Here is a 19,391-nt window from a genome sequence, read left to right on the forward strand (position 1 = left end):
GTGAGGGACTTCCAAATTGCCGTTTCCTTCAGCCGTTAAAATCAAGCAGAAATATATACTGATTGTTCCTAATTTTTAATTAAATACATCGGTATGTGCGTCCTATACGCAGATTATATGTTTGCAAAATCTGAAAATTCTAATGATTTTAATTGTTCTCAGTCATATTTCTTATTCTCAAGCGTACAACGCACACAACGCACTGAGTAACCCGCTGCGCTGGGCTGCCGGGCGTATTACTTGGTCAGATTTTGAAATAAATTGCTACACGTATCATTAACTTGCTTAAAAAAAGGGATACTCAATAATAGGATAAAGCACAAATGTAAATGAAGGCGGATGTCGGCAAAATAAAACGAGTTACACTCGTGCACAACAGTGTAACATTCGCTGGCTGGCGGCTAGTGGTGCAGATCCGAGTTAGTCAAATATCATTTTTCAGCCAATTAAGCCATGGACTACTCTTCTGACCTCATTTCACGCAGGTTTGTTTCAAGCTTCCAATTTGCCGGAAGTGTGCCAACATTTATTAGATATTCACTCCTGATTCGGAATTTCAGGGGAAAAAAACACAAAAGGAAAAAAAAACGGGAAGCTGAGCAACGCCTTTGTGCCTTTACTTTTAAAAATATTTGTTTTCAAAATTATACAAATGCACCAAATAATTAATAAGATAATTTCATGCTATGTCTGTTTGAATCTCATTCGTTTGAGGTCGTTTGCATAATGATAATCATTACACTTCAGCAATGTTTTGAATGCCATCTGAACCGCTTCGAAGCTTTTCGTGGGGCGTAATAGATCACTAAATAACCCCAGACCTTCTCTGACTAAACAGCTATCCTCAGGATAGAAAGTTCAATAAATCGGAAATGTGGTGAAAAGCTTTTGTCAGATGGCTTCACGGGGGGAAAAATCAGAACCGAGATATGGGCTTCTGACATTTTTTTTTCGGTTCTTTTATTTCAGCCTATGATACTTGGTGCGGAGTTGCTCATGGCTGCACAAGAAAACTTGGTCTTAAGATCTGCGGTATGTAATTCTCTATTCGATATGAATAAACACATAGATATTTGGGTAACTTCTCTATGCCAGGCTCCATCAAAACACAAGTTGGGTAATCAAACTCGGTCCAATATGCCGTAGGCCAGGGTGTCCAACGGAGTATCTGGAGGCTATTCTGACTATATTGATTTTACTATTAAACACCGGTTAATCGCCACTTGGTAAACAAGACGTTTGCCTTAAGGCTTCATTTTAATATTAATAATGTTCATACAGTATTATTAATATTAAAAGGAAACTTTAAAACAAACATTGATTCCTTTAAATCGTAACGTAAAATACTCAGTTCTGCTGATCTGAACCGGCATGATCTAAAGAATTCTACCTTTAAATTGCCCAAGTGGATCACGTAGGATCTAATGCACATACCATTGATTTATACTCATGGAGATTGTTTGATAAAAGGTCCCGTTGGTGGGACAGTCGAGATGTTCACCAGCAAAAGTGAGACATTAATGTTTTAAGCAATTTTTTTGTCAGAACCGAATAAATGGCGGATTCGCTACTGCAATCAATTATAAAGAGAAAAGAAAATCTTTACAGCGTCAAGATTCCTCTAAACGCTTCTGGGCAATTATACCTTTTCTTGGTAATTTGATAAATTTACTTTTTTTTAGCCAAAGAATCGTAGAGGTTGGATCCGGAACTCCCTTGCCGTATTTAAAATGTATTTGAATCCCGGTCTGAAATTCTGCTACAGAATTGCGGATGGTGAACGGGAAAATGAGATTAGCCATTTTTAAAAATTTGCCCTTGTACCCACCTTGAGCAAAAAGGACTCTCTTAAATCTTAACTTTCTTACATTTGGCAGAATAATAGATTGGTATGGACTAGATGGGCCGAAGGGGTTATCTTTGGATGTAGTGCTCTACGGCTTCTGTTCGAACAGTTTCGATTTGTAAAGCAATGTAGTAACCACCCTGTCCACAGCAAAATACCTCACCGATCAACACGAGTAAGGCCCGTTATTTATTTTGGTGGCGCTTATTGAAGCAAGATGCGGAGAGAATTTTGCAGATCATCTTGGGGAAGAAATGGATCTTGGCGCTTTGGTGTCTTCCTGAACAGGCAGATTGAACGCCTTGTCCAAAAGATGACATCCGTGACGATGTAGCAATCCCTGGCAGTGCGCCGAGACGTCAGTCTATATTATCAATTCTCTGGAGAAGTAAAAGGTCACTAGACAAATATGCTAATTAATGATGGAAAACTGCAGCCAATTTAGTAACAGGGGAATGGGTTTGTCGAGAGTCCGAAAACTAGACACTCTATGAACCCTATGAAATACCTTTAGCAAAACCACAAAAAGGACAATTTGGACTTATCTGTGGGTTACCCTATATCGATAACTTTATGAAAAAAATACACCCCCCCATCTAATTGCTTTTAATTCACCTTCCGCCCAAGATAATTTAGTCTCTGTACAGCAAAACTACATTTTTAGTTTTCAATGAAATAAGCATTAAATTTCACCCTAATTCATAGGAAGAATATTTAGCTCACTAGCTCGATTTGGTCTTCATCCTGCATGTACTTTTTTGAAAGGATACAGAAAGATAAACTTTTAAAAAATGGACTACAGAGGCTCCATAATGGAAAGAAAATACTACTCATTATGATTCGCCCCGTCGTCCCGTTTCTCGTGCTCCACATTTGTACGTTTCATTTTTCAATTCATACTGAAAATTGTAAGAATTTTACAATCTGAGCAATTTACTAAATAATTAGGTAGCACCCCATAAATACGCAAAGCACCACAACGGTTAGAAAGACATTTCAAGTTTTCGATTTTGAGATATAATCCAGTTACAATCTGATCACTGTGCGGTGGGGCGCTGGGATGTGGTTTGAGGGAACTCGTGCGTGAATCATCTGAGCTACAATCACCTTCGTTACTCATGGGTTCCTCCTAGCGGACGGGGCAGGAATAACACGTGCAATGACGTTCCAATATATTGGAATAAACAGAAAGCGGTGGAATAATCTGTAGGCCAGGGAGCAGCGGAAGTTCGTACTTATTTGGCAGAGGGTTTTTGACTTTTCTGAAAGAGTTTAAAAATGATGCGATATGTACAAATGGGAAGCAAAAATAAATTACTATACTGTATAACTGTACTTTCGGATAAATTCTCCGATCGCCAAACAATTTGCATTCTAACCCCTAGAGTTAAATAGTTGGGTGATAATAAACTATCAATTTGATTAATGCTTAACTTATGCGGTTTTGGGTGTTTTTAACCAGCATTTTACAGCAGTTATGTTTATACCCGAGGAAGATTAGATGTATTTCTCAATAACTCAAATTAGAGTTTATCTATTATTATTGTTATTATTATTATTATTATAAAAGACACAGGTTTGAACACTACCATCAGAGTGAATATTTCTGTAAATTAGTAAATGAATAATCTGAGTATGCTTTCCAGCTCCAATAAATGAGGATATTATTTTGCATTGAGAGCAGGGTTTCATTTTATAATCAACAAAGCAACTCTTGACACCAGTGAGAATAAGTTTACAAGTAAACAACGTAATTAATTTGACAGAATTAATTTAAGGTCAATAAATTTAATCATGCTCGAACTGTGGAGAGATCGATGATAGAACAGATTTTAAATTGTCCGAAGAACAATCGGGTGTGGACTACTGCTTGGTTGTCATAATCGTCATTGTCGATTATTGTGGAAATTTCTCTCTTTCCGCGCTCACTGGGTCTCCTTGGCTTTTAGAAAGCCCCGGTAGTCTTCACCCTCCTCCCAATTTCCTCTAGATCTTGGCATGTCCTACTTTAGAGCTGGCAATGGAGAACTTCTAGATTCCTCATCTACCGAGATCAAACTACCATTCTTTACCGCCTCAGCATGATCCAAAACAAATCTTGTACCCAGGTGAAAGGAGATTCAACACAAATGCGCATCGAACACACAATTGCTCCTTAAGCTAAAGCAACACACAAAATGCTGGAAGAAATCAGCAGGCCAGGCAGCATCTATGGATATGATTAAACAGTCGACTTTTCGGGCCGAGACCCTTCATCAGGACTTGGCCAGCATTTCGTGTGTGTTGCGTTGGATTTCCAGCATCTGCAGGTGGAATTAACTATACGTCCACGCTCCCAGCAAAGTTGTTTATTTCAACCTTTAAAACTGTTCTTGGTACCAAGAAATGTTTGCGTCACAGTTTCTCTTCACAAATTACTTTTAAAACATCTTCATCGGAATAATAATATGTTGCCGTGTTAACCATTTTTGCTGTGCCTCCTTTTAAATACCCAGATGTATATCGCCTGATATTTCAGTATTTTGCCGTACAACCAATTAAATTTTGCCGCTGAAAGCTTAAGGAACTACTTATTAAGGAGAATAATTGGGAGACAAATTGCATTACTTGCATGGAATACTGTAACTGGCGCGATTACGTTTTTAGGAGTACTCAATGCAAACCGGTGCGCCGCCTGGTGGTTAACTGTGCTATGACTTTAGTGGACTGGAATTAATCCGAGTTGATACAAACCTTCATCATCCCTAAATGTTGTATTCTGAATCACGAATTATGTTCTAACCAAATCATCCAGACCTTATTGAGTAACAGTGCATTTTGGACAATTAGTATAGTAACTTCGAGGTTAAAAAGTGGATTTTGCTGTTGCAGTCCTGGGTAAGATGATTTGCAGGGGAAAAAAACATGTTTTTGACATCTCAAGCTTTTTAAGCTACGGAGACCATAGATACTGGTTTAATCTTTTCTGACCATACTTTGCGAAGGGAATATCACACACTTGGCTGGAGTATTGAAAGCTGCTGTCGGTGTACATTTCAATGGCAGTAAAGCTTTTTATATAATTTCCGATTATAGAATATTTCATCCACTGAGTTAATCACTTTTCCACAGCAGTGATTGTTGTTGTGGGGACGGAATCGATCAAATATACTACCGTATGGAACGCCAAAAAATAAAACTTATTGTTGAGGAGAAATTAAAAGGTGTGATTTAGTATCGTGGATTTGCAGTCCCTTTTTCTCTGGATTCATCACCCTTATCTACCCAGGCACCGCCTTCCTCCGGGGAACAGATTAATCGGGAATTTATTAAAAGCTTATTCGTCACCTCGCTGTTTTCTGAGATAGCGCGGCCAGCGAGCACAAACTCCCAAAATTACAACATAAAAGCAGTCTAGCCTGGATAAATAATGAAGAGCAGCATTGGTTCTTGTCGGGTTAGTTACGTCGTGTTAGATTAATAATAGCTGGCACTTTAACGGCAGACGAGTTGTATTTCGTGTGACCATTTTCACAGACAGCTGGCGGAAGAGTAATTACTGTTAGAATTAATGAATAGGCCTGCGAAATGTGAAGATTTTGAATAATATGTGAATATTGAAAAATTTGCAATTATATTGCACCTTCATCTGCGTGCATAGAGGCAAGCACGGAAGAAATTTGTTCAATTCTCCCTACACTGAATCGATCTGTTCCGAACATTTCATATAAAAGTTCTACTTTAGCTTATTGGCCTAAGATTAAAATTCAAGTGTTTTTTTTATTGTAGGAGCGCGGGGCTTCTGTTGTTTCAGATTTGGAGATTTCATTCCGTTTCAGCAAGTCTGGTTGCATTCAAGCCCTAGAGCTAAAGTACATGAAAGTACGTGGAGCCGATCTTTCACATTTACTGCAGCCTTTTCCCATCGTTCTAACAGTGCTTGAAATTGCTTACATTTGAAGCAGTTTTATTCCAATGTAAATCATTGTCAAAGTATAAACCGTTCGCTCAGGCTGAATAACTTCAAATCTGGATGGAGTCAAAATCGAATTCATTTTTTTCCGCTCTCAACTAACAACAATATTAACGAGCTACGGAGAGTTTTAGATCTGAATTTACATGCTGATAGGTAGGTTATTTTAGGCGGAGTGGTGTAAAGAACGTATTGAGAAAGGAATCTCCAGTGGATGGATTCAAATCGGAAGATGGTGAGCACGATGCGGGATGCCGTCATTCATCATCGTTCCTCTCACTTTGACAAACTGGAAAGTTTGGCCCGAGGCTCTTTCTGACTCGGCTCTAGTGGCTGCTTCTAGCCGTCTCTTGTATCGGGTTTATTTAACGAGAATTTGCCACTGCATTATACAACGAGTATTTGTTTTCGCATGGTCGGTTTTGTGCTGACGACATCGTGACCTCAGCCTCCTACGGGCAAATATTCCATATAAATTATCTGTTGGGGGGTTACAGTGGAGGTTTAATAAGCAGCATCTCCCTATTTACCACTCAACATCTTACTATAATTACCCTAGAACAAGACAAGAATCGTACAATATGTTTGGGAGGGGGAAATTGCAACAACTAACAGATCTTTCTCGTAATGATGTAGGTTTTTTGCAAAGGACGAACAGCATCGAGGATAAGAGCAGGACGGTAAGTTCACTGAAGGATCGGCAGTCCTCCAAGAACCTGAACTCCAGTGAAAACGGCGATAGAGGCTCGATATTCAGGCGCACAGAAACTGATTTCTCCAATCTCTACGCCAGAGGTAATTTATTACTCGGGAAATAAGCGGCTTTAGTGAAGGTTTAACCTCAAACGTAATCATAGGAAATGGAAATACATCGTTCAGACCTTGGAGCAAATCACATCTATAGTAGGGTTTTTATATTGAGCTCCCGCTATTTAGCCTGTTTTCAGAGAATATTACAACTTTTAAATCAAGGGACCTTTTGGGATTTTAAGTTTATGTTAATTGGTTATATTTTATTTGACTGATATATTTATATATTATTTTGTAAAGTAATGCCTGTGATCCTTTGAATGAATGTGTAAGCATCGTTATCGAATGCCCTATTATGTAAAATACCGCCGCATTTATCGTTCTACCTCATCCTTACTTTATGTTGTTCTATGTTCTTTATCTATGTTGTAATAAAGGTGACGTTTGTACGATGTATTATTTTCCAGACTTGTTGCCAGCCAAAAATGGGGAAGAGCAAACTACACAGTTCCTTCTGGAAGTGGTTGATATCCTTCTCAATTATATAAAGAAAACTTTCGATAGGTCCACAAAAGTTCTGGACTTCCACCATCCACACCAACTCTTGGAGGGGATAGAAGGTTTTAACCTAGAGCTTTCGGACAACCCTGAATCTCTTGAACAGATACTGGTCGACTGCAGGGACACGCTTAAATATGGCGTCAGGACAGGTAAAACCTCAATGTCTTTCAAGGCAAAGGCAATTAATATTTTCCCTATTGTTTGTCTTAAATTAACCACTTTGAGTAAAACAGGAAATTTCCACTCATTTTTGGTTTTGCCACTGAGCAAAGTACTCATTATGAAATTCTGTTTCTTCTACATTGTTGTCAAATAGCTTTTTTTTGGTGCGTGTTTGTTATGCCGAGGAGAGTAAGACAATTGCTACTTGTGTAGGTGTGTAATGATCTATTCTAGATTCTAGTCGATTATAGATGATCTTGGCATATTTCCGCCCTCGGGAAACGAAACAAAGACTTGCTGCATTAGTGTGATGATTCTATCCGCCCACAACAGTCAAATGGATGAATATCGTGTGATATGAGAAGTGTTTCTCATCTACAATTCTTAAATTAACGCAAATGAAGCTTTACGTCATGTGATATAGATGGACATGCTGTTTCACTTGGCAATCTGAGTAGCATCATTTTCTTTGCATGAATAGGCGCCATGTTAGCGTAATGGTTAGTACAAGGCTTTACAGTACCAGCGACCCGCGTTCAATTCCCGCCGCTGCCAGTACGGTCTCCCCGTGACCTCGTGGATTTCCATCGGGTGTTCTGGTTTCCTCACACAGTGTAAAGACTTACTGGTTCGTAGGTTAATTGGTCATTGTATATTTCCCCATGATTAAGCTAGGATTAATCGGTACCGCCCGAAGGGCCGGAAGATATGCTCCGCGCTGTATCTCAATAAAGACTAAGATTACCTTAGTTTTCATTTGTTATAGGTCGATTGTTGCAATGAGACGGGAAAAAATCTAATCTTTTTTGTAATTAGTCAAAATTGTTCCGAGGGAGAGGACGTTTCCCTCTTCCGCCCAACCACACATGTGAATAGTTTATCTCAGCTGTGGGCTGTTTTCTGAACCGAGGCATATCTTCCCCTCTCTCAGCAAGTTGGGTTGTTTTGTTTTGGTAAGGATGTGAGTAGGTCAGTGATTGCCACTGACATAATTCCCTACTTATTCCGAGACTCATCACGTTGTAATTAACTAACCGCAGTCAACCGTCTGACTGATCGCAACGCGACGTGGATCCATAAATGCCAGTGACTATTTTGAGCTTCTGAACACCGCCTGGAAGATAATGCACATTTTTAAAAAGAAATTCTCTGTGAAGAAGTATGATGATTTGCTAAATACGGTATCCACAAATACTTCGTTTTCAATGTCCATAGTTGTATTTGGACAAAAGTGAAATTCGGACTGGGTGGGATATTAAATGGATCACTGGAATTGTGAGTTTTGGAGCTAACATTCCTTATCTGATCCAACCAAGGCTCGAATAAGGAATTCTATTGTGATTGCGACTAAATGACAAATGCGTTCGCTGTCACATTGAACATCCCCCCCCCAAAAAAAATAAAAACAGCAGCATGATGAGCCTCAGGTGTTGTCTGCTGCCTTCAAACGGGGTGACCACGTTGCGTATAATATTAAACTTATTGTTAGTCGCAAAAGACACATACAAAGAGAACAATATCAATTTACACAATACATTGATGTAAAACGGAGCCATATGCGGTAAATTATTTGAGTTGTCTCTACATTTTTGATATTCCACCATTGGCATTCAAAAATAGCGACAGAAAGGATCTGTTCACATCCAGTCCTGCATTACAAGCGCCTTTTTAAAAAAATTGTGCCTGTCAATCTCCTGTCGAGGCCCGATTCCGTTCTGTAATTCAGCATTTTCAAGTGATCGAGTGTGAAAAAAACACATTTGGTTTTCTTCACTAGCTGAGCAATAAGTAAATCACTTAGCTAGTTCATCAGTTTTATAGTATAAAACCAGTCTCCATGTTTCAAACTGTGAGCAGTTCACGTCAAAGACCTAGAATCCTCTCCCGTAAATTGTGCAGTAATGTCCATTACACACATTAGCTCCTGCTGTAAAATTACCACGAAGCGACGGCAGTTGTCCTGTTCAATACCTATCAGTGGAACTGGTCGAATTAGATCATGCTCAAGGATGGACATTCAATTATACCCACCCATATTTTTAAGAATCCAATGTGATAGACTTGAATGATGTCATTATCGAACTGTAGCACTTGCTTCCGTTTGTAAATATTCTATTCTAAAGTTAAAAGTTACAATTTACACCTGAGGTGAAACTGACCGAAAAATTCTTCAAATTAATCACTCAATTTTTAACCAGCGACTTTTATGCCACAGGAAACAGCATAATTCTGAGTGAATATTTGCTTTTTAAATGGCAAATACTAATCACGCAGATCATTGATTATAGTGCTTATAAAAGCTAATGAATTTAATTAAAACCCATTTCTGATAAATAACTACATTTTAAACCACATTTGCTTCATTGTGCCTTGAGTCGCTGACAGGGAAGTGCGAGTCATGCCGGGAAAATTCAGCTGACGGGCAGAGTCCAGATTTGATTTTCTGTGCCCTATTTTATTTCTGAAGAATTATCACCCACAGCTCCTAATATCCTTTTACTTAATGCTGTGAAATGAACACACCGTCAATAAACTCTTAATTAAAAAGTTGACGTTAAGCGTGACTAAGAATGGCACAGCTGCTTCGCTGGGAGATGACTTGCGGAATGCAATAGTTAGATTACTCGAGTAGCGTCACACCCAGCTGCTGTGGAATTTAAATTTTCTTAGTTAATTAACCTGAGTTTCAAAACAAATCTAGCCACCAAAAGATAATCGCGAACAGAAAATTGTGGTAAAAACTGTTATAATTCATGTTGTCCTTCAGGGATGGAAATGTGCTGTCCTTGAGTTCCTTGGCCGTGTGACTCCGGTACTTGGCTGTTAGCTGCCCTTTGGAACAGTAAGCCATTCAGTGTAGCGTTATTGCAGAATTAGGGAAAGCGGCTCACTAACACCTTCTCAAGGGCAATTAGGGACAGGTCGTAAAGCCAGAATTTGTCAGCGAGTGTCATATCGTGAATATTCCTCAACGATAGCGACTGTCAATTAGAATTTTTAAGTGCCCGAGTATCTCTGTACGGCTTCTGGAAATCAATACTTAGCAGCTGCCTTTTCCCAGACTGTCATCGACCACTGCGACCCAACCAGTGAGGCTTGCTGAAAGAGTAAAGATCCATTTTGGACCACAGTTTTTTCCGAATAGTGATTGGTTCTAGGCGATTAACGTTTTTCGCTGCCCTTTAATTCCACTCTACCTGCAGGCGATCAATTTGAAAACACAGACACGAGAAAACCTGCAGATGCTGGAAATCCAGAGCAACACACACAAAATGCTGGAGGAACTCAGCAGGTCAGGTAGCATCTGCGGACTCCCGAAGAAGGGTCTCGGCCCGAAACGTCGACTGTTGACTCTTTTCCATAGTTGCCGTCTGGGCTGCTGAGTTCGTCCAGCGCCTTCGCGTGTGTTGCCAAGTGCTTTAAATGGTCCACAGTTTACTGGAAGAACGCTGTGGTTCAAGCGGTATCGGTGGGAGGAAAGAAATTGTCGACGTTTCGGGCCGAAATCCTGCACTTTGCACCCTGCAGACTGATGCAGGTTTGGGGCCCACTGATGCTGCTCGACCCGCTGAGTTCTTCTAGCAGATAGTGTGTTGCTCCAGGTTCCAGCGCCTGCGGTCCCCGGCGTCTCAATCTGAAATGATTTAGCCCGAGAAGAATCATCCGAACCGTACTTAATACCGTTTTGCCTCTGTATTGTGTTGTACTAACATTATATTTTCAAAGCAGGTCTTATGTTTTCGGCCTGCACAAAGCCACGTATCGATAAGAACAGATGACCAGTGCAAAAAAGCTTTGTGGTCAGTTTAAATGGTAACACAGTACTTACCCATTCAATTGACATCAGCTCCAGAGCGAAGGAGTTACCACTTCAATAAACTAAAGCAGTTTATCCGATTAGAAGAGAGGGGCTCCGATAGCCACCAAAACATATATTCTGCGTGTTTTATATTCATATCCATTATTTTTAGAGGAACTTACAAAGCTGACATTAGGGGACACTTATTAAATTAACGCGTTAGAAGATTTGGAGCAGAAATAAATATTTTACGCTTGCGCAATTTATATTAACCTACTTCATCACAGTTTCAGAACAAGTGCTTCTCCGCTTGACGATTTGTATCTAGATCTATTTGACAGTCTGTTTTGGTTTGTTGATGTATTTAAGATAAGTAGTTACTGATCAGTTTATGTGGAATGTTACCCAAGTGGTTGTGAGCATGAATATCAATCTATAAATATATAGCAAATAATAGACGAAAGGATGAGACTATTTTCAGCACTTTAATATTTTAATTTTTATCCCCACAGGGCATCCTCGGTTCTTCAACCAGCTTTCTTCTGGTCTTGATATTATCGGGTTGGCCGGAGAATGGCTTACATCAACAGCTAACACCAATATGTAAGTTCAGCAGTACACTTAATTCTTTCGTTCTGTTACTTCCAGTTTGTGTCACAAAACGAAGTCCCACGTGACTCACTCCGAAGTAAACGTTAAAGTTTTAAAATTCAGAATAATTTAAACATTGCAGGAAGTGTTAACCCGAGCTAGGCGTAGATTCCAGGTGATTAACGAAAAACAATTCCGCATTGATATTTGAAACTTATTCGTGTTACTTGTGATTGCAGGGTTGAGGGGTCAGAGCAGTGGAGGACAGGGAAGGCGCAGGGATTTCATTTGAGCTGCCGCGGACAACCAGCGCTCAGTGTCTACTGCGGTGGTGTCTAGTGGCTAAGCAAGTACTGTCCTCTTCTGAAGAGTGATTCGAATCTGATTCTGAGTAAAATGGAATCACGCTGGAATTCTATTTCTGACACCTTCGTGTGTCCACAGAGCTTTGCTCTCCCGGCAGTTGACGTTCAAAGTTAAAAAGAACACTAAATTAACTTATTTCAACGCACCGCTTCCAGGAACATACTGTAGAATGTATAGCTTTCCACTGGGCTGGAATAAGACCTCAATGAGTCTCAACAAAGTTGTCAAGTAATCCTATTGAGGGTGGCTTGATGGACCTGGACTTGACAGACAGGGGAAGAGAAACGGGCAGATTCTGTAACAGAATGATAATCTGCTTGTCCAAGTAAAACAGACCTGTTGCAAGCCTGCAGGAGGTTGAAACCTATGGGAGGGGCAATGCAGTTTGTCATGAGTGGTGATAATTTTCGTATTCCCTTAGAAGAAAATGCAGCTCACTTTATTTTAAAGTTCCTCTTTTTATCCCCACATAGTTGCCAATAGAGAAGTGCTTATGCTGCAACACCCACCATTACCTCACTTCCTCGACACTCAACTCTGCAACACTCTATGTGCTGTCAGATTCCTTGTTCAGCAAATAAAGTTATGGATGAGCCTGATCTTTCTCCAGGTAAACAACGAGAAGACTAAATCTACCCTATTCAGAATTCTCACTCTTGCCCTGAGTTCATTCCAAACCAGAATGCAAACTTTGCTTGTAACAGACATTACCGTCCCATAGCCCTGTTTCAAACCCCACATTCTATCCATTAATACAACCACATAGTTTACCCTTGAAACATGGCCCACCAATTTTCCAACTTCACCCCAATCATCATCTTATTCACAGAAATATTAACTCTTAATTTGTTGCCAATATCCTTCTCATTGTTTTTGAAATTCTGCATCTCATTCCTAATACTGCTGTCCCCATTTTATCCCACAATATCCATGTTGATCCACTTTGCTGCTTCACCCCCCCCCATGCACTGCAATTAATATTGTCATTGTCATTTCCAAGTCATGTATGAATATGTTCTTTCCTACAGCAATCTTACCCAAATAATATCCTCAAATCTTCTGTCACTGATTCCTAATGCATTCCATCCTCCCTTCACAAGACCTTTGATCACTTGACTCTAATCTAATCTTGGAAATCCCTATCTAAACAAAGCAAATTGCCATGCTTATTGGAAATCTGAAATTTAAAAAAAACGATAACAGAAATACTCAGCAGGTCAGGCTGCATGTGTGGAGAGGAAACAAAGTTGAAGTTTTAGGTTGATGAGATCAGATCTGATGAAAGGTCATTCAAAGCGTCTTTAAAACCTACATTTTGACTGCGCTTTTGGTCTCCATTTTCTATTGCTTGGCTGCCAGTCCACATTTTAAACAATTTGGAATATTTTATTGTGTTAATGAGGCAATACAAATGTAAGTGGCTGATATACACAAGGTAATGTTGGCTTGTGTTACTGTTCCTTAAATCATCTGGTGTTCCATTCTTTAGACAAATTAGACTAAAGTCTGATCAGGTTATTTTGCCATTGTATGGGCTGCATTTTCCATTCACATTTGCCGTGAGTTCAACATAAAGGCTGACTTTTTTCACTCTTTAGTTGTGGGAAATCATCATTTATAATTACATTTGACATTTATTGACTGTCTTGTATTACAGAACAAAATTGTCCTTGGGGGATCATCACCTGGATAATTTTATGTGAATAATTGCTTTTGGACTTTGCAACCCAGTTCAATATTTTTAATTATCTTTGCCGGCTGCTTGTCTATATTTATTCTGTTCGGTGGACTGTCTGTGTGAGTTCAAATAATGGGCATTCCACATCATTTACAATGACATGTTTACAAGTGATATATCATGGCATAGGGCCTTTCTTTAAAATAAAATTAATTGAATTGCTCTGAATTAATGCAGATATGGCTGTATTTTACATCCAGGAGATAGTATTTCATTGTCTTCCAAATATTCTTCCTGGGAATAATTTTGATTTATTTGTCATAAATGAATGGCGCAATCTTTCATTAAAGGTATTGTGATTAAAAATGAGAAGATTGTTCAGAAGAGTTATTTTATGTGATACTTACCTCACAGGTTCACATATGAAATAGCACCAGTGTTTGTCCTCATGGAACAAATTACACTGAAGAAAATGCGAGAGATAATTGGTTGGCCCAACGGGGATGGTGATGGAATCTTTTCACCTGGTAGGTAATTTGATAGATTTACTTTGGTGGAATTTTCAATTTGCAACAGTGCAGCAATGGAAAATGGATATTGCTGTCAAACCAGGAAAGGTAAAAGATAAATTTTAGTTGTGACAATAATAAATTCACAACTATTCTTCAGGTTTTTTTGTATTCATACTAGTTATCTTCAATGTATTGCTGTTAATTCCAAATATATATTTAATTGTAAAAAAATAAATAGCAAATTAGGATAAACATAATCTGATATTCCAAATTTATTTGTTTAAGCAATAGTCTGGAAGCAAAAAGTAAAAGTGTTACTTTGTATGTAATTGGAAGATTTCATAAAATCACATAATATGCCATGGGACTTCAGTGTTAAATTATAAAAGTTTAGTTTTGTTCAATATTTCTTCTCCTAGAGTATGTCACCCTTAATGTCAACCCTGAGCATCAACACTGTAGTCATGATAATTCCTGATATTCCAAATCATGCTCAAAAATAATAGCCTTTCCAACAAATCAAAATTGGTTGAAAAGTTATATTTATTGCTTTCACCACTGGAGGATGGTTTATACACACACACACACACACACACACACACACACACACACACACACACACACACACATATATACATACACTCTCTGGTGTACCTCTTCTCCCTTGTAAAAATCAGGCTTGATATTAATTAAAATGGATGTTTCCTCTGTAACCCTTTTGACCAGGCATGTGAAGTCATTGTACACCCTAGTGAAGATAGACCTTGCATTTATTATAGTACCTTTAATGTAGTAAACCACCCTAAGAAACTTCACAACGTTCAAGGAATATTATCAAACAAAATTTGACACCGACCCACATTAGAAGATAATAAGACAAATGAACAAAACTTTGATCAAAGAGGTAGGTTTTAAGGAACATCCAAAAGAAGGAAAGAAGGAAAAGTACAAGAAAGGTTTAGAGAGTGAAGTCCTGTTTAGGGTCTAGGCAACTGAAAGCACAGCTGACAACAGTGGGGACATAATAAAATACTAGGGAGAACAGTAAGAGTGGATTGGAGGTCACCAGATATTTCAAAGAACTGTAGGCTTGGACTAAATTACATTGACAGATAGAAGTAAGACCTTGGAGGAATTTGAAAGCAGAAATGATATATTTTAAAAATAAAGCATTGCTCATCTGGAAATAATTGTAGATGAGGAAATAAAGGCAGTACAGTACTAGCGGAATTTTGGATAATTTGATGTTTACAGAAGGTGGAAGCTGGCAATCTGGTCAACAGTTTATTAAACGAGCCCAGAGGCACTGACTATGTAGAGTTCAGCCAAGTCTTGTTTCATAAGTGGAAGGATTTGCTATTAATGATGGTGTGAAAATATGGATCTGCACAGTCTGTTTATGTAGAAGATTGTTGTGACGGAAGATAGAATCAAATGCTGGGGAATAAAGTTTGTGACGGGAGCCCAAAGACAATGGCTTTAATCTTCCTAATATTTAGTATCAGGAATGTTCTGTTCATCCAGTGCTGAATGTCTTATTAATAGAGTTAAGGCTTGTTTGAAATAGTTGAAAAGAAGCTGGGGATTGATTTTGTATTTCAAGAAGTGAACACTTCTGCTAGATAGCAATATAACTTGTGATTCTTTACATGGACTAGACATATTTGTCAGTGAGTACCTAAACTAGAATCCATCATCTCCGCTGAAGATTTCATCTCTGGAATTTAAGAGCACGGATAAAGGTCATCTTTGGTGCGTGATTTGAGCATGAGAGTGTAGTGATATAAAGGTGATTAGAATATTATAGCTGATGGTAAGGATAGTGTTGAAAAGCTTACCTGCAGATATATTACGGTGGATAAAGGGCTAAAGAGTGCAAGGCTGTCAGTTTGTAAGTGCATGTTCAGGTTAACAAGTGTGGTACAAAGGAAAGTAAGATTAGGATGGGAAGGAAAGGAATACAGAGTGATGGATTTGTGTAGCAGAGCCTTATTTCTCTGTGAGGCAATAGGAGAAGATAGGTTGTTTGGCAAAATCAAGGAAATATTTGTGTGTGAGGTGGAGAGTTTATTGTGGGTGGAAGAGTTAAGGGAGATTTGAACAGGAGTTACATCAAAAGAGTTGAATTTCCAGAGGAAGAGGTCACACACATTTTGGTAAAATTTGGGTGGATAGCAAAGAATGAGGATTTTTAATGAGATGCAAGGGTGTGAAATAGGATAATGCTCTGTAGGAATAAGTGTGAGGAATGTAAGAGGGCACACCATGATCTGACTAGCTAATAAGAGGTAAATCAGCATGTAAACGATAGAGACTGGGCAAGAAATGGAAGATGTAGTAAGGCAGGATTTAGAAGGAATTGTCACTTCTCAGCTCAATTGCCCTCAAATTCATCTACTGGAAGGTTATGGGAAGCAAATGGTATGTTCATAAATGAATTGACAACCTTGAGGTAAGACACAGAGTCCACAAGGTCAACACTTGGAAGAAAAGCTGGAAAGTGAGGAAGTTGGCAAGGTTATTCCTGAACAGGGACACGTGGCAATAAAATAGGTGGGGCAGTTGGGCCTACTGCTTATAAGGAAGTAGCAATAAATAATGGGCAATTTAAAAGATGCCAAGGAGGGACCAAGCTGCAGCTTATCTATGAGACAATCAAATTAGTCGGACTCTAGTAAGGTCATGCTTAACAACTGTGTTGGACTAGGCATTCAGAGAGCCAGAGAACCTGGCAAGGAACAAAGAGGAATGAAAGTGTAAACATAGTCTAGAAAGACTGAAAGAAAAAGATGCAAAGTGACAATAGAATTGATGAGCTCTGATTTGAATAGCAGCCAAAGTATTTACACAAATGAATTCAGGGAAACTTAAGTTTCAAAGCCCAGCAATTATTATCTTGATATCCTGAAAGTAAACAAGGAACAGAAAGGAGATAAAAAGAAGAAATCGGTTGTAGGAAGCCCCACACTTGGATGCTGTTGCCATATGTAGGGAGAATGTAAAGGATTGCTTAAGATTTTAGAGTACAGATTTAAGGTCGGATGATAGTTGAATGTAGAAATAAAAGACGGTATAATGCAGAAGATTGTTCTACAAAACCAAAAAAAGAACGTAAATAAAAAGTGCGAGAAAAAGACAGAACAGAGATTGGTTTGGTTTGGAATGGGAACAAAAATACACAAGCCAATTGACACAGTGAAAAGTCAGGTTACACAGGGTTAGCTATAGAGCAATTAATCAGAAATATATTTCCTGTCTGTAAGTGGGGAAACGAAGTGACAATATGAAAATGGTATGAAATACAGACTGGGAGATCGTTTCGCTGAACACCTGTGCTCTGTCTGCCAGAGAAAGCAGGATCTCCCAGTGGCCACACATTTTAATTCCACGTCCCATTTCCATTCTGATATGTCTATCCACAGCCTCCTCTACTGTAAAGATGAAGCCACACTCAGGTTGGAGGAACAACACCTTATATTCCGTCTGGGTAGCCTCCAACCTGATGGCATGAACATTGACTTCTCAAACTTCCGCTAATGCCCCACCTGCCCCACCTCCCCCTCATACCCCATCTGTTATTTATTTATATACACACATTCTTTTTCTCTCTCTCCTTTTTCTCCCTCTGTCCCTCTCACTATACCCCTTGGCCATCCTCTGGGCTTTTCCCCCCCTCCCCCTTTTCTTTCTCCCTAGGCCTCCTGTCCCATGATCCTCTCGTATCCCTTTTGCCAATCAACTGTCCAGCTCTTGGCTCCATCCCTCCCCCTCCTGTCTTCTCCTATCATTTCAGATCTCCCCCTCATCCTCCCACTTTCAAATCTCTTACTAGCTCTTCTTTCAGTTAGTCCTGACGAAGGGTCTCGGCCCGAAACGTCGACTGTACCTCTTCCTAGAGATGCCGCCTGGCCTGCTGCGTTCACCAGCAACTTTTATCTGTGTTGCTTGAAATACAGATAACATTTTTTTGGTTTGTAAGAACCCATTCAAACAGTACATTTCAAACCATAACATTCACTTATCCACTAGTTAGTTCAGGATAGCCAGTGAGAAATAATTGTTGTGTGTTTAAAAACAGAATCCATTAAACCTTGTATTTCAGATAATTATTTCTTTTGTTTCACCTGAGTCTGTTTTAACATTCAGCTAATTGTAGCAATAATATTGAGTTAAAATTAGTACTACAATCTTAACCTGGAAGAGATTACAGCTAAAAACTTACAAACTAATTGTCAGCATTCAGAGATGCTATTCTAAACACATTAAAATGGACATATTTTAACAAGTGTTTGCTGAAGTTCCAAAGTAGCTATTAATTTCACATATTAAATTGAAAATTCTTCAGTGGTATGCTTGTAAAGATGACTTCAAGACTGTTTTGCATTTTCAGGAGGAGCTATATCAAACATGTATAGCATAATGGCTGCTCGATATAAGTATTTCCCAGATGTTAAAGCCAAAGGGATGACTGCAGTTCCTAAACTGATTCTATTCACATCAGAAAATGTAAGATGGGCATTCCCTTAAATTTATTTAAGTATTATTTTTTTAAATTTTGATGAACACTTTCTAAAATTAAGTATTTTGAATGTGTTTGTTTCTGACAGAGTCATTACTCAATAAAGAAAGCAGGGGCTGCACTTGGATTTGGAACGGACAACGTGATTTTGTTGAAATGTGATGAGAGGTAAAGTACATACCTTTTAAAAACTTTGCTTGAAAACTCTGTGATTATTTACTGATTTTCCATATATTAAGATAATAAATTTTACACCTGTTTTGTTTTTGAAATAATGACAGGGGGAAAATTATGCCATCTGATCTGGAAGCAAAAATTATTGAAGCTAGACAAAAGGTCTGTGTTTGCTTAATTTTAATTACCTAAACTGAGTCACCTGGAAACTGTTTTGACGTTATAAATCCTTGTCTCTGTTTTCCAACTTTTTATTAATTAGTACAGAAACATTTGTTGCATAGTTTTCATTCAAGAAATGTAACAGAGGTATGTTTAATTTCAGGGATATTTTCCAATTTATGTCAATGCAACTGCAGGAAATACAGTTTATGGTGCATTTGATCCCATTGAAGAAATTGCAGATATATGTGCCAAGTACAATCTTTGGCTCCATGTTGATGTAAGCCTTACATTTAAAGTTTAATGTTCAAATTTGTCA

The 19,391-nt window shown here is 38.7% G+C and overlaps 1 protein-coding gene across 1 annotated transcript in view; it reads left to right on the forward strand.

Moving 5' to 3' along the window:
• The window catches only part of gad1b (glutamate decarboxylase 1b), a 54,904-nt gene that overhangs the window by 1,845 nt on the left and 33,668 nt on the right, over nucleotides 1-19,391 (forward strand). Inside the window, exons 2-10 of the mRNA XM_072259656.1 lie at nucleotides 970-1,032; nucleotides 6,435-6,593; nucleotides 7,016-7,258; nucleotides 11,583-11,673; nucleotides 14,120-14,232; nucleotides 18,608-18,723; nucleotides 18,825-18,904; nucleotides 19,018-19,072; nucleotides 19,236-19,352. Of these exons, the coding sequence (XP_072115757.1) occupies nucleotides 970-1,032; nucleotides 6,435-6,593; nucleotides 7,016-7,258; nucleotides 11,583-11,673; nucleotides 14,120-14,232; nucleotides 18,608-18,723; nucleotides 18,825-18,904; nucleotides 19,018-19,072; nucleotides 19,236-19,352 (1,037 nt within the window). The remainder of the gene's footprint in view (nucleotides 1-969; nucleotides 1,033-6,434; nucleotides 6,594-7,015; nucleotides 7,259-11,582; nucleotides 11,674-14,119; nucleotides 14,233-18,607; nucleotides 18,724-18,824; nucleotides 18,905-19,017; nucleotides 19,073-19,235; nucleotides 19,353-19,391) is intronic.

The sequence above is a fragment of the Mobula birostris genome, chromosome 6 (assembly GCF_030028105.1).
Source record: "Mobula birostris isolate sMobBir1 chromosome 6, sMobBir1.hap1, whole genome shotgun sequence".
Taxonomy (NCBI): Eukaryota; Metazoa; Chordata; class Chondrichthyes; order Myliobatiformes; family Myliobatidae; genus Mobula; species Mobula birostris.